We start from the raw sequence: 14,653 nt of genomic DNA, 5'->3' as shown, positions 1-14,653 counted from the left end.
CAGCAAAATAATTGTTTCAATAATTGTATGAGTCACGAGACTGTGACAATCGCGACGTTGAGGGCCCGGCGCGCCTTGGCCACAACGTTCATGTCGCTATTCCAAGACATCAAATATTTTCTGCCTTCATCGTTTCCAGAAGATCGTGCAGCGGAACTACGACTTGGTCTTAATCAGAATGGTGCGGTCGCTGTCGATTCTATGAAGGAAGCCACCCACATCATTACCGACACCAATCGCTTTGAGTGCTGGCAGGACGTTGACGACACTGTAGCTGTTGTAAAGGTGCGTGTGATTCATAAGTAAAGCAAGTTATTTATTCAATATTGAGCTTTGTCGCGTAGGATCTATGGGTCGACCGCTCACTGACGATGGGAAAGCTCCAACGGTAGGCATCAACTCCCCTTCTTCACGAATTATCTAATAATGGTCATAGAACGGCATATTACTCGCCAGATCCCGCTTTTCTATTCTCTGGTGTCGTTGCATGCTCTGCCGATGTGCGTGCATATATCTACTGTACTCTCTCCCTATTTGACTTCCAGGCCTTTTCAGCTGTCAGCAGCAGACGCAGAAACGTTGTCCGCCGGAATCACAGCACTGGGTGGCCAATGGCGACTAGGATTGACACGAGACGTTACACATATGTTCGCTGTCTCGCGTTCGTCCGACAAGTACAAAACTGCGATGCAGTATCAAGAGGTCACTCGTATCAACATTATTCTTCCTCATTGGTTCGACGATGTCATTCGGCTTGGAATGGGAAGTCTTGATGTCGCGATTTATCAATGGCCAGATCCACCGTATCTCAAGGACACGCAACAGAGCAATTTGGATGATGCAAAGAAGCTGCGCAAGTTGGATCCAGACAAGAAAGTGCTGTACAAGACAGCTCTTTTGAGACCAGACTCCGATCTCTCTGGAATTCCTGTTAAAAACGTGTGGGAAGGACGACGCGTCTTGCTAAGTACTTGTCTAGAATTGAGCGAGGGTAGACGCGAGGCCGTTGAAAAAAGTATACGTATGGCTCAAGGGACTATCCTGGATTACCGATATAAGAATGGCGATGGGGATGAAGAGGAAGAGCTGGACAAACGTGGAATTTTGCGACGTTTATATTACAAGGTTTCGCAGCGGGAAAGCATATTTCAAGGTCAGTTGGTTTTAATTATTATGTACACCTTCCCTCTAAAGATGGTTTTAGGCCGCGCGAACTGGCAAGACAATTGGCACACTCGCTTGGCTTTTTAATGTCCAAGCGACCGGTACCCTTTCCAGACCGGTGGATCAACTACTCCATTATCCCATTCCTAGAAAGCCTGTTGAAGGATTTTCATCCCATGTAAGTATTTATTGTGGTGACGTTGGTACATATTCTGATCTTATACTAAGATCATCACTATTACCAACTATACTGGCGAAACACGGGATTATCTCAAGAAGCTGATAGATGCCATGGGTGCATCCTTCACAGCCAACATGTCGGGTGCTAACACTGTGGTCATTGCAGCGTAGTAGGTCGATACTACCCTATACCGTCTTGCGGCTCTTAACGGTTCCATTCAAATAGCCAAACGGGGGTTAAAGTCACGAAAGCTCAAGCCTGGTCTATACCGGTTGTGAATCACACTTGGCTGGAAGATTGTTTTATCAAATGGAGAAATTTAACTGTGGGATTGGAAAAGTACATCGGGTTTGCACCCAACATGGACTTTTCCCAGCTCTTAGGTGGAAGAGGTGTGGGAAGGGCCGTTGAAGATTTGGCGGAATTGGAACGCGAGGAGATGGAAGATCGAGAATATCTCCAAGCGTTGCAGAGGTTACCCATTGGGACGGAGAACGGCGCCATGGATGCAACAGAAGTTGCCGAATTTGTCAACCTGCCTATACCCGACGCGGACGGAGACGTCTCAATGAACGACGCCCCTGCAATTCTTCGGAAACCGAATCGAGGAGACAGGCTGGAGCATGAGTCAAAATTACACCCATCCCCGCGCAAAGCGGACAGCTCGTCTTTGACCAAGCCGGATATGAACAATAAGCCAACTGCTGATCACCGAGGAGTCGAAAACAACGCAGTACCAATACCAAGTCACAGAAACGTCGGTATTGTTGATGAAGTTCTAGACATCAGTGACAGTCCTGAACCTCAGATGAAGAGGATCAAGAAGCGGAAGCAATCGCCTCTAGAAATAACCGTTGACAATGCAGAAGTGCAGAAGAGTGGTCCCTCTAAATCGACTCCGCAGAAGGCTACTCGGGCACGCAGGAAAAACAATTCAATGGGTGTCTCGAATCCAACAACCATCGAAACCGGCGATGAGCCAGAGGTTTCCATGCAAACCGCTTCTATCCACGACGGTCGTCGTAGATCCACTCGGTCGGGACCTACCGCGTCAACGGTCGAGGCACGACCACGAACTAAAACAGCACCGACTTTAACTCCTCTGAAAAGAGTGGTGTCCGTTCTGATGCCTCCAATGACAATCACGCCCAGGTCCGCTGTTATCAATACTGCGCCCAGCCAGAATGCACGCACACCTTTGGGTCATGACACAAGTCTTCACATCACTGCGGAGGAGCGAAGAGGTACTCTGGCTTCGGGTTCAAAGCCGAAGCCAGCCGCCCCATCTCCGAAGAATAGTTCACCTCTTTCCGCTGTACCGGAGATGTCGCCTAGAATGAAAAGAAGCGCTGCTGCAAAAGCATCTCAGCGACTGAAAGATACCGTCATGCCAGACGTTGTTAATTTCCAGCAGGAGATGCGACGCAGGCCAAGGAAAAGCATCGGCAATGACACGTCAAACAGGAGGAAACGAACATCCGGCACACTCAGCGACAGTGACCACGAGAATGATTCTCGACCCAAAAAGAAAGGAAGACTATCTACTGGTTCGGACAAGGGCAAGGCTAGGTCAGATGAATCAGGAAACGAGGAAGATGACGCCACGCGCCCTGTACGACGCATCAGACCACAAAAAACCAAACGTCCCGTCCCCAATAACAACGATAGCGACAATGACAATGACGAGACTTCAGGAGGTACACTTTACGCCAACAAGCTGGTTGAGGAGCTGGATCAGAAGCCAGTCGCAAATACGAAAGGAAAGAAAAAGGCATCTCAAAGCGCACATAAGTAAGCCTTTTTTCTGGCAAATTATGAGCGGACTAAATTGCTTTTTCAGCGCCAATTCCTCGCAGAAAGCATCCAAAGTTGTGAAGCTCATGACAACTCAGGTACCTTTGTCTGACGACGTCCTCAAGGCTGGTACTTTTCATATCATTTGGCGTCAATTGTTTGACATAGGTCCATAGCATCTAATAAAGCTTGGAGTCAAGTTAACGACTCGACCATCCGAATGCACTCATCTCCTTGCACCACACGTCGTGCGAACGGAAAAATTCCTTTGCGCTCTGGCAGTTTCACCTTGGATTCTGTCCCCTGAGTGGGCAACAGAATCTGTAGCTTCCAACAGACTACTTCGTGAGTTGCTGCGATGCGTTGCCATATTCGCTGCTGTTAATTGTCCTCATTGCTTGACATAGCCGAGAATGATTTTCTACTACAAGACCAGACCAATGAGCGCAAGTACGATTTCCAACTTTCGCATGCTGTAGCGAAAGCGAAGACACTGAAGGGCCAGTTGTTCGAAAAAATGGTCTTCTATGTAACCGCAAAGGTATCCGTGGATCATAAACTGTTGAAGAATGTTATTACTGCTTTTGGTGGCCAGGTTTGACAGACCTTCCTACTATTTGGATCATCTTGACGTTTCTTTACAGGTATCGACCCAAACGCCGACAATCAGAGTCCTAAAAAGTAGTTCGAATCGTCATATAATCTCTTGCGCTGAAGATATATCTATCTGGAGACCTATCGCTCAGCAGTTCCCTATCTACACCCAAGAGCTCGTGCTCACCGGCGCGCTGAAGCAAGAGGTTGAATGGGACAACAAAGCTTTCCAGCTTTCAGAACCATGATACATGCGCAGACAGTTATTTATAACTATATTGCTTATTTTTTGTATGTATTATCGAATTGTAATATGGCCATCTCCGCTATAACACCTCGTGGACGCTGATTTTTCTGTCATGAAAGCGGTGGTAGTACAGAGCGACTTCATATTGACGGGAGAGAACATCCATTCTGGGTCTCGTCCCTCAACAATGCGATTCTTGGCAATCGAGGCCTGCCGGGTCTTGACAGGTCATTTCGGGATAGCGTAGCAGCCTATCATAGTGATAATCGAGAAGCGTAACTTTCGCTCCGCTACAATGACTTTGCAGATCGGGAAAGGTCAGTAGAAGGCACAGGCGAAAGAATGGAAAGAACAATTGAGCGGCATGACAAGCAGCCGAATCGGAAGGTATTCAACTCCTTCAATGACACCACTGCGAAAGCGTCAATTTCTCTGTTGAAGAATGATGATGTCAACTGATCTGGAGATGTGGCGATGCCATTGCTAAACGTTGAACAATGGCTAAGTTCGGGTAGGAATCAAGAGGATGACTCCTCATGTCTGCGAGAAGCACGGGGTGGAGATTCCTACTATGTCGTATTGAGTATTGTGAAATGAGACAGACAGTTAAAATGATGCATATGCTAGATTAAGCGCCAGTCGATAGTGTACAATGTCCTGTGAAATGATAAGACCACGATAACACGAAGTCGCTATAAACACGGTGAGATATCCAGCTCACTTCTAGACCCCACCTCCCAAGAAAAAGGCTATAAGCGAGATCCAGAGAAGGTGTAAAGACTTGAAACAGAGGTCACCACGAATAGGACGACAAATACCCAGGAATGATAAATGAATATAGGTATACAGAAATTAGGCAGCGGACGCGATTCCTGTCTTGCAAACAGCCGGCACAACCCCATCGATCAACGAAGTTCCTCGTCCAATGTAGACTTCTTGCGATGATGTACTCGTCCTGACGTGATGCCTGAGACCATGGAGACATATGCAGTGTGAACCTCCTCGACTGTTCTTTGTTTCCCCCATTCCCCCTAGCTCCTTGAGTGTGCATCAGTGTGTCGAAGCTTCACCCGGCGCGGACCGCCTCGATGCACGCTTGGTGTCTCTAAATTTGATTGCCCTAGCAACCCACTGGGCGACATCTACATCCTTCTTGTCCTCATCCTTGAGAAATTCGTGCTCCAGAAGTTCCGTGTACGCCGCTCTACGCTTTGGACTCCGTTCTAGACATCTTGCCACCCAGCCACACGCAACATCGCTATATCCATCGGGAAGAGTAGGTATGTCGCCGTTGATAATGTAGTGTAACTAATTGACAAGGGATTGGACGCCGAAGTCATCTAGAAACAGCCGAAGAACATACCTGAGCAAAGACATTCTGATACGATTCTTGAGGATATGGGTACTTTCCCAGGGAAATTTCGATAACCGAGAGACCTAAAGACCAGACATCGGCGGCCACAGTATATGCTCCCAAGTTACCCCTAGTTTCGCCGTGAATGCGCTCGGGCTATGCATTGAATAAATAAATGATAGAACACACGGTTGCGCTGAACGCCTACCGCCATATAGCTCTGACAGCCGATGTTTGTTTTGGCCAGCGACTTTTCCAGCTGTTTTGACACGCCAAAGTCACAAAGTTTGACTTGACCTTTTACATTGACCAGCACATTCGTCGGCTTGACATCTTGCCAGGCATTGAATATAAGCAAGCAGGGAATAGGTATGGGGCTTACCACGATGCATGACCTCTCTTTCGTCCTTCAAGAACTTCAAACCGCGAACCATACTCCCGGCTATGCGAGCCAAGACATCTTCCGGTACCCGTTCCCACACAACGGTCTCGTTACCGACTGTGTAGGTCTCGCCAGCTTCAAAAGCGGTAAGTTGATCGAGACTACCGGCATCCATATATTCCATAAGATAGTAGACACAGCTCTCGACCGTAAAGGCACCATGAAACTCGACGATGTTAGGTGCAGATGCGGACTGTAGAATTTCAAGCTCTCGAACTATGGATTCCAGCTTGTTGAGATCTAGTTCTAGACGGATTTCCTACACGCACAGGCGCATGAGCTGAGCCGTAACGCATATGGGGAAACAAACCTTCATAGCCATCTGTAATTTGGTTGGCTTGTGAATGGCGCGCCGCACAGTCCCGTAATTTCCCCGCCCGAGTTCTTCCTCGATCTGGAGGTCTTTCATAGCCATAGAATACGATCTTCCGTTCGAGAAAATAACACCGGAAGCATGTATTTGGGTACCACCGACGTTCAAAGCACCTGATGCATCGCTGTGAAACAAAATATGTATTGAAGAAAATAAATGGATAAACAGGAACGCACAGCATTCTCGAAAAGGCGGAAAATGGAGTGCCAACTGGAGCATGTAGCCGAGGGCCATTGGGAATGGGCGCCCTTAGGCCAGCTGCCTGAGGACCACCACCAAAATGAATAGGATCAAAGTCGCTGAGGAACATATTCGGCTTTGGTCTGGCCCGCCCTCGAGCAGCAGTAGAGTGACCTCGTGGAACTTGGGGCTCCGAAATGGAACGGGGATTGGCGACGGCGGGACGGTTCTGGGCATTGGCATTAGCATTGGCGACGGCGGCCATTTTAGCGCGCAAGCTGGGCGGGATGGGAACCGTAGGGGGCGGGTTGGCGAGTAAGGACATGGTGGACATGGTGCAGGACCAAGGCTGTGGTGGTCACGGTAAGAAACCCGACGTTGCGGATTGCTGCACCCTTGTTGTCCTCTGTTTGAAGTGGGGCGCATTCCTGACGTCACATCACACCGCGTTTGCAATTACAATTACTAAGTTCAATACGACACAATGGCTAAGCTGACCCTCAGCTCCAATGTCCAGCTATCTTCTGGTGCGTTTGTCGTGCTGCATTGGAGTTCTGTTTCCCATGTCAATACAGGTTACTCCATGCCCCTTCTTGGCTTTGGCGTCTATCAGAACTACAATGCGACCCCTTCGGTTCTAGAGGCATTTAAAGCTGGCTACAGGTGCTTTGCCTTCAACGCATCCTGTACCACCCCATTGATGCCTTCAAGACATGTTGACTCTGCTCAGGTATACAGGAATGAGGCCGATGTCGGTGCGGCTTTTCGCGCAAGCGGTTTGAAGCGGGAAGACGTCTTTCTAAGTATGTCTTCCTTCTAATCATGTATATCCTAATATCGACTGTCATATTCTGTAGCTTCAAAGTGTGTGTCAAAGACACACGGATATGACAGCACCTTGAAAGGTGTCGATGAATCTCTACAAAAGTTTGGAGTTGGTTCGTCATACAACAGTTTCTTATCAACAATTAATGCGAACGGCAATTTAGACTATCTCGACTTGTTTCTAATTCACGATCCCTTTTCTGGCACTGAACGTCGTCTTGCTACATACAAGGCCCTTCAGGAATGTAAACAGGCAGGAAAGCTCCATACTGTCGGTGTCTCTAACTAGCAAGTCTCGCCGCTACTTCTCATCGCTGTGATTAATTGTGTCTTGTACTCAGTGGTGTCAAGCACCTGGAGGAAATAAGGACGGCGGGATTCAAAATGCCCGCCGTCAATCAGATCGAGGTAGATGTCTTGATTTGTCCCCTGCGCTATGCCAGTGGTTGATTGGCATTCGCTCTACAGCTTCATCCGTTCTGCCAACAAAAGGAAATTGTCGCCTATTGCAAGGAAAATGCCATTGTAGTGCAAGCTTACTGTCCCATTGTTAGAGGTAGAATGGACGACCCTGTAATAATCAGCATTGCCTCCAAAGTTTGCCGCCTCCCTATTCGTAGCCATATGTTTTCTGAATTGCCCTCTCAGTATAATCGGGACCCTGCACATATTCTGCTTCGCTGGTCCCTACAGAAAGGGTAGCATTTATGCTCATCTCCAGTCCCAGTACCGCACTCATATCTTCCTCTCTCCAAAGATTTGTTCCTCTTCCGAAGAGTGCAACTCCAGAGCGTATTCGCTCGAACGCGAACCTCTATGACTTTGAATTAACGGGAGAAGAAATATCGGCCCTAGATTCACTGGACCGCGGAAAGGACGGTGCAGTCAGTTGGAATCCTGTCGACGCTCCGTAATAGGACGCTGGGAGAAATACAAATGTCTAATCATCTATCTGCAACCAATCATATCCCCCGAATGTCCTCCATCAACTAGCGAATCGCTTTGCTCGCTAAAACAAGCTGATTTTGAAGGCCTGCGGTCTTGGCCAATTACAACACACACATCGTGACCAATGGCAAGACGTTCACCAATGACCACATGCTATGGCCGAGATGAGCCGTACAGCCTGGCAATATTGATGCGAGTGCATTATTGTCGAAAACGCGAAGGCGCGTCGTACTATTCGGCTGCACATCGGACTCGGGGGTGGATACTATATTATGGGCGCTATATTCTCGTTCCATCAAAGGGCAACGCCAGCCAATCGAATGGTTCGGACGAAATCCACGGATAGAAAATGTCATAAGACAGAGTAAAAGCAAAATGTTGATAGCGCATCTAAGTTAGTCGGCTCAAGCGCAAGATCCGTGTGTTCGCAGAAATATTTGAACTTTAAGCTGGGGAACCTTGGTGATCTAATGAGGCAATTGAGCACTGAAGCACTGGGACAGAACAAGACAACAAGCTTCTATCGCCACTGGCCTGCCCGCAGCGTCGGATGAACCGCCAATGAAACGGGGGTACTCTCTCAGCAATTCACGGGCTGTGTATTGGCTGGGGCGTTAAACGAATAGGAAGGAAGATACAAAAGGCTCCTTGGGGCTTCCAATCAGACTTGGACCTCGACGACGGGCTGCTGCGCCGTGGGAGGATATCGTCTCTCCCAACAAGGGGCACTACGTATAATTGTTGTCAATTTCAGTGACATGTCGGGCTTGACTTGCCTTCGTTCCGTGAATGATCGGAAATGCAGGTTGGATGTATTTGGTATCGTAGCCGTCGACTGCTACGCCAAAGCAGGTGCAGCATTGGTCACATAACATCATTTTACGTGCTCACTACTTCTCAATTCAAAGCTCGCTTCTTCTCGGAGAGAAGGTTACATCTCCAACAACATAATCCTCGTAAGCCGTACGCAGAAAATTACATGTTTCTCCCGTCCGACACCGCGGCATACCCGCTGACCCACCCCGAGTTTTTGAGGGTCATCATTCTGGGGGCACGACGGATCTGCAATATCGGATACAGTGGGTTATTTTCAATTTTGAGACCGAAATGCCCAACATTTGTTATCCCTTCATGCGCTTACAACGTGTTGCGCTGTCGTCGGTCGTCGCTTGCCTCGTGGATCAAGTGCATCCGGCACGGCGCATGTCCGCCGCTCCCGTAACGAGGTGATAGTAGCACATTTATATTGTCAGAGCAACAGCACATTACTGTGAGTGGTATCATAGATGGTTTATGTACTGCAAGGTTTACACTACGGAACGAGCGACGAAAACAACGAATAGATAACAGAAAGGTCCATAAGGCCTGCGATAAATTACAACTACATATCGTTAAAATACCCAAAACCACAAAAGTGCCAGCGAAAGGACGGAACAATAGACGAGTGAGCGTTTGTATGATAGAACAGATCCAAGAGGCAAGTCATCGCGGACAGCAAATACGAAGGATTGTAAGATAGGAAAGGGTAATTGGATCATGATGAATATGTGACAGGGAATTCAGCGGTATGACGAGGTGGATTTTCGAGGGGCGTCGAGTTGGTGGCAGGGCCATATGACCCGTACATTTCTTGAGAATGATTAAACGCTATCGCATTGTTGTTCATTTCACCACCCTCGACGTGTGTGTTGTGAGAAGGGAATCCGGCGTCGACGGCATACACGTCCGGATAGTTCATAGTGTAGTTACAATCTGCCGACAGTGAATGTTCTGAGGTATCAAACCGGAAACTGTCGGTAACCTGGCTCGAAGACGTTGATGGTTGAAATGCGGGATCCGAGACGCCATACACGAACTGGTGCCCACCAACATTTGACGCAGATTGGGATGTGTCATCAGCGATCGAGCCATCTGTGGCCTAAGAGAGGCAACGAATCAGATAGAATTCTCAGTCGTAGCTAAGACACCCACACGTCGATGATTGTGCAACGCATACGCCAGCTCACTTGAACGAGAGAGTGGCAGATTTGAAGATGTGCCCTCGTTGACTAGAGACGGAGTGCTTCCGGGCGAGACTGTCGAGGATGGTGATGGGTATGTGCTTGTTGCCACATCATCACCATCCGAACGATCTTGAGTGGCAGCGGCGCCAGACCCGTCACCTGGCGGTGAGAACTTATCCATAGGGCTCCCCTGGACTTCAGAGTTACCCTGAAGCCCACTGACATCCAAATTGGACATCATACCAAGGAAGTGGTTGGAAGACCTAGGCATGGCGTCATCAGCCAAAAAGTTTCATGCTAGCGAAGGACGGCACTTACCCCGATTCCCTCCGACTAGCATTTGGGGGAATGTCCTGTTCCATGCAGTCAGAATAATATACGCTGGCATTGCTCGTATCGCTCGTGGCAACTGAGGCGATAGAACCAAACCGGGACAGGGCCTCGTAGGATGACGTGCGGTCATCCTCAGAGTCTTCGCTTTGAAAGGTGAAGCTCCGATTGGGGTCTGGAGAACTTCGCTCGCTATCAGCTGACGATGGAGGTGTCAGAGACGGTGAAGATGTACTAGCGACACCGAAGGAAAAGTCTGGAGACGGAAGGGGACCGGGTATGGTGGAAGCAGACATGCGTGACGAGAACGCGTACAAATGACTATCAGGTAGAGAAGCACGGGCGGCATGGAATGACGGGACAGGGATGCCCTGTGATGTATAATGGAAACCTCGGGAATCAGCAGATACATGACGGCCATGGAAACTACCATTCGACGGGGCGGAGGCTATGTGTGGGAGTTCAGGTCGAGGGTAAGGAATGCCAGAGACACGGTTCAATGGATGACGACTGTTAGAATGTGAAGCGAGACGAGACCCGTGGCCAGTTGTGTTTTTTGTTCTGGCCAAATGGGCGTATGGGTTAGAAGCGAGACGATGCAGACTGGCATCGACAGATAGGCGACGAGCAAAGGGATCGAGATGACCTACAAGGGGAGGTCCCTGGGATGAGTGATCTGAATGAGGTACCATGTCAACGGGAAGTGAGCCCCGCCGGAAACGATGGGCATCATTCGGGTCGCCAAGCTGGCCGAGGAAAGCAGGGTCCTCTGGAGTGACGATTGGCGAGCTCTGCCATGACGAACTTGTTGAAGAGTCAGCTTCGGTGAAGACATGCAGCCTTGGTGGAGACGGCGCGACCGGGCTGGACTCATGGGAGCCACCTAGCCCTGCTATGTCGCGAAGATAGGATGGGAGCTGAGAATCAGAAATGCCATCTGGATCAGAGGGCGAAGAGGTTAGGTCGTTGTTCTGGTTGTCGCCTGATACTGCTGCTGCTGCTCTGTTGGCAGCCTTGCCAGCTTTCGTCTTCTCTTTTGCGCGACTACACTGCGTGTTAGACAAGTAACGGAAATGGCAAAGGACGACGCGTACCGATTTTGGAACCAAACCTAGGCTCAAAATGAGAAAAAAAGAGGTAGGAGTGAAAAAACAAAGACGTACTTGGACGCCTCTTGGGGTCATATCCAACCTGGCCGCCAGTTCATTGCGTAGGGCAGCATTGGGCTTAGTGTCGCGCTTGAAGATACCCTCGAGAATCTTGAGCTGGTCGCTAGTTGTGCGTTTACGATGCTTGACCTCGTTGGGAGTATATGGATAGAAAGCGCGAAAGTCGACTGCAGAAGGGTCCATTGGCGGTGCAGCCATGGACGGGAAACGGATGTCGGTAGGGGGTGGTGGATAAGCAAGAGACTGGGATGTGGTGGAAAGAGAGTGGGACTTTGCAATGGGAACGGGAGGGAGCATGTTTGAAAAAAAAAGAAAGGGATTAAGAGGCAGGATAAGAAAGGGAAGAAGACAGGCCAAGAGAAGGGAACAAAGATTTGAACAAGATTTGAGATTTGAGATAATCGAAATAATCGAAATAATCGAAATCAGCAATCACAAACTGTTTACTCGGGTTAAGCGACCTCCGTGACTCGTCAGTCACGCTGTCCACGCTGCAATGGCAGTATCTGTTCGTATCGCAAGAGATTACCCTCAGATCCCGTATTGCTCCCGGCCGTTGCCAGGAACCCGCTGAGAAAATGTGTCACAAGCGCGCCAACCATTTTAGGTTTAGTCGACGATGGAGCCGTCAAAGAGGAAAGTACCACGAAATCAAAAGAATCTGCCAGCCAACGTGGTCTAGGAAATCAAAGAAATAGGAATTCAAGAAATTCAAGGGCTGGCTGCTGCTTCCTGGCGTATCCGTTCTCTATGCTACTCAGCGGCTACAGTTCTCTGCATTTGTTACCAGCAACGTTGTTACGCACCTTGGTTGTCATGTTCGTCGCCGTCGTCTCTGTGCCGCTCGTTCTCTATGTGTACGATGGCAAACCATCAGATGCCGTATCCTCATCAAATTCATCGATGAAGCGCCCAGTACTAAGTAGCCGGCATTACCTACTGAGAACGACACGTACCAAAGTAACGTACCCAGCAAAGAATAGCAAGCCCAACTGCCCAGGCTACCAGTCCTAGCACCGTCATTCCTCTTCTGTCCGTCTACCCGTATGTCCAAGAAGAATACCCAACGCAAGCTGTCTTCGCGCTCTTCGACATACACACATGCCCCAGTGTTCGTTACGCCACCATTTCAAATCCTGTGTCCCAGCTGCTCGCCAATGGGGATCCCGCGAACAAGGAAGAACCCCCCTTCTATTGCCTTGCCCAACAATTCCATCTTCTTCTTTGGCCGGCCACGGGGTAACAATAAATAGCTTAGATCCCTTGCATGCCGATACGCTGCATACGCCCTGCCGGATCCGTCCGTCATCCGCTCGGACATTACTGTACTAGCGAAAACCAGGAAATCCCCGATGCCAAGTCCCTCTGTCATGCCATAAAGTCAGTTTCAACGTCCTTTACAAGACGGCGCGTGTTTACCCACTCCTCAGGTACTACTACAATATTCGAAGCCGTTTCCAACATCGTCATGCCAAAACTGTGCGTGTCGTACGTGACGTGAGAAAAAACAAATACCGTTGGGACCGCGGGACATACCAAAACACTTCCGCTACCTTGCCCTGCAGTTCCTCTGTCGCCAAATATGGTGTTATCCCCTTCCCGCTCGAGGGCATTTGGTCAGACAGGTCCCAGGTCACCAAGGGTCGTGGCCCCAGACGCCATTCCGGACTCACCGATCGTGAACCCATCGGAACTACCATCGTTCGCTAGCTTCAGATCGAGCACGATGTTTCCGCCTTTGGGAATCCCTGCAAATTCGTATGTTACTCTACATCAGATATTAGCAGCCGATTTGCAGCAATCTTACGTTACTCACATCTACGATGCATCTTCCAAATCCCAGCTCCGTCGACTTGTGGAATCCACGCCCGTGCCCACATGAGAAATGCGCTGATTTCACCACACGAATCCGTCCATGTGAGCTTCTTCATGGTCCTTCACAGCATATCAATGTCATATTGCACCTCTGACTTGGCACCAAATTCCTTCTTCCCTAACCGGCACCTAACATTCATCAAGATCACCGGAAAAACAACACATCAACGAACCGAGGACAGCACGACACAAAAAAGGCACTTACCGATGATTGCCCTCAGTCCACTTCGATATCTTCAGTCTATAGTACGAGTTTCATAGCTATCGCCTCCCCCAAATCGTACCTTGATGGCTAACCGCACCAATCTCCTCTTGTTCAGGTTTATTCTTGACCGGGTTCCTGCGATGATGATATTGATTAGCGTGCTAACGAGAAAGGACTGGACTTGTAGGCGCAATGTATACAGGGATTATGTCCCCAATGCATATTAGGAATTCGGGTATGCCCTGGTGTAAAACGAAATTGATCACCCTTACAATCACCATCAAAAGATAAGTCCATACCTGTTTCCCCAGGAGTACTAGAGATCAACACTCCGGTGTGCCTGCCGTAACACCCTACCCAAATGGACTTCAATACACTCTCGCTTGGGTCCAAAGAACTTGGGACTTCTGTATTGAATACGGCATTGCACTCTGGTCACCTCAAGCGAAAGCAGCTCTTTCCCGCTTCCATTCTCAGCTCCTACCATCGTCCGCTCGGTCATCCTGAGAGACCAACGTCATGGATTTGACGCTGACATTTGTAGCCGAATGAGTCAATGACATGATGAAGTCAAAGCTAACCGCGCTTTCCATTCAAATTCCTCGTGAGAGCGCTCGCTTCACGAGGGTGCGATTTATTCGGATGCCCGGTCGAAGGGATGTCGATGGTGAGAAAGAGAGAAAAGTATCAGAACGGCATGAACCACCAACATCGTCCTCATCGGTGCCGGTAGATCGTAAATTTCGACAAGGGGCTATATCGATATCAAGGATCGGGTTCAAATGAAATATCCGAAATCGCCCCCGGTACCGACGTAGACGAAAGGCAATATAACGTCTTGTAGAATGCGCTAGCCGTTGAATATGAAGGACAAAAAGATTAAAGTTTTAATCCATGTGTTGCAAATGTCGCAGCCCGTTTTGGGGTGGAGAAAAATACAAAGCCGATGTCTGCTGCAGCCAGCAGCTG

General features: G+C 49.0%; 4 protein-coding genes across 4 annotated transcripts; 2 read left to right on the top strand and 2 right to left on the bottom strand.

Annotated features, from left to right (window-relative positions):
• The first annotated feature begins 79 nt into the window (after positions 1–79).
• On the top strand, positions 80–3,995 carry EV420DRAFT_1531024 (uncharacterized protein). Its single transcript, XM_060472644.1, has 12 exons — positions 80–285; positions 345–388; positions 437–500; positions 556–1,096; positions 1,143–1,153; positions 1,205–1,342; positions 1,393–1,514; positions 1,571–3,136; positions 3,186–3,255; positions 3,316–3,484; positions 3,547–3,734; positions 3,784–3,995. Exons 1-12 carry the CDS (start codon positions 91–93, stop codon positions 3,979–3,981), a joined length of 3,306 nt encoding a protein of 1,101 aa, XP_060333131.1. The 5' UTR covers positions 80–90; the 3' UTR covers positions 3,982–3,995.
• Positions 3,996–5,267: 1,272 nt separating this feature from the next.
• Positions 5,268–6,850, bottom strand: EV420DRAFT_1531017 (kinase-like protein). The gene is made up of 6 exons (XM_060472643.1): positions 6,834–6,850; positions 6,326–6,777; positions 6,087–6,273; positions 5,717–6,035; positions 5,543–5,667; positions 5,268–5,490 (listed from the first exon to the last, which is right to left on the bottom strand). Exons 2-6 carry the CDS (start codon positions 6,661–6,663, stop codon positions 5,317–5,319), a joined length of 1,143 nt encoding a protein of 380 aa, XP_060333130.1. The 5' UTR covers positions 6,664–6,777; positions 6,834–6,850; the 3' UTR covers positions 5,268–5,316.
• A 62-nt stretch (positions 6,851–6,912) lies between these two features.
• On the top strand, positions 6,913–8,068 carry EV420DRAFT_1619669 (NADP-dependent oxidoreductase domain-containing protein; the record flags this gene model as incomplete). The annotated part of the gene is made up of 8 exons (XM_060475506.1): positions 6,913–6,992; positions 7,041–7,132; positions 7,187–7,267; positions 7,319–7,442; positions 7,496–7,562; positions 7,623–7,751; positions 7,803–7,852; positions 7,912–8,068. The coding sequence occupies 8 exons, from the start codon at positions 6,913–6,915 to the stop codon at positions 8,066–8,068; spliced, it is 780 nt and encodes a 259-aa protein (XP_060333129.1).
• A 1,412-nt stretch (positions 8,069–9,480) lies between these two features.
• EV420DRAFT_187751 (uncharacterized protein) lies at positions 9,481–12,061 on the bottom strand. The gene is made up of 5 exons (XM_060481133.1): positions 11,599–12,061; positions 11,530–11,546; positions 10,424–11,479; positions 10,074–10,368; positions 9,481–10,020 (listed from the first exon to the last, which is right to left on the bottom strand). Exons 1-5 carry the CDS (start codon positions 11,899–11,901, stop codon positions 9,637–9,639), a joined length of 2,055 nt encoding a protein of 684 aa, XP_060333128.1. The 5' UTR covers positions 11,902–12,061; the 3' UTR covers positions 9,481–9,636.
• Positions 12,062–14,653: the final 2,592 nt, after the last annotated feature.

This window comes from Desarmillaria tabescens, assembly GCF_030435595.1.
Source record: "Desarmillaria tabescens strain CCBAS 213 chromosome Unknown EV420scaffold_11, whole genome shotgun sequence".
In the NCBI taxonomy this organism is placed as follows: Eukaryota; Fungi; Basidiomycota; class Agaricomycetes; order Agaricales; family Physalacriaceae; genus Desarmillaria; species Desarmillaria tabescens.
This window is presented reverse-complemented; position numbering and strand designations above follow the sequence as displayed.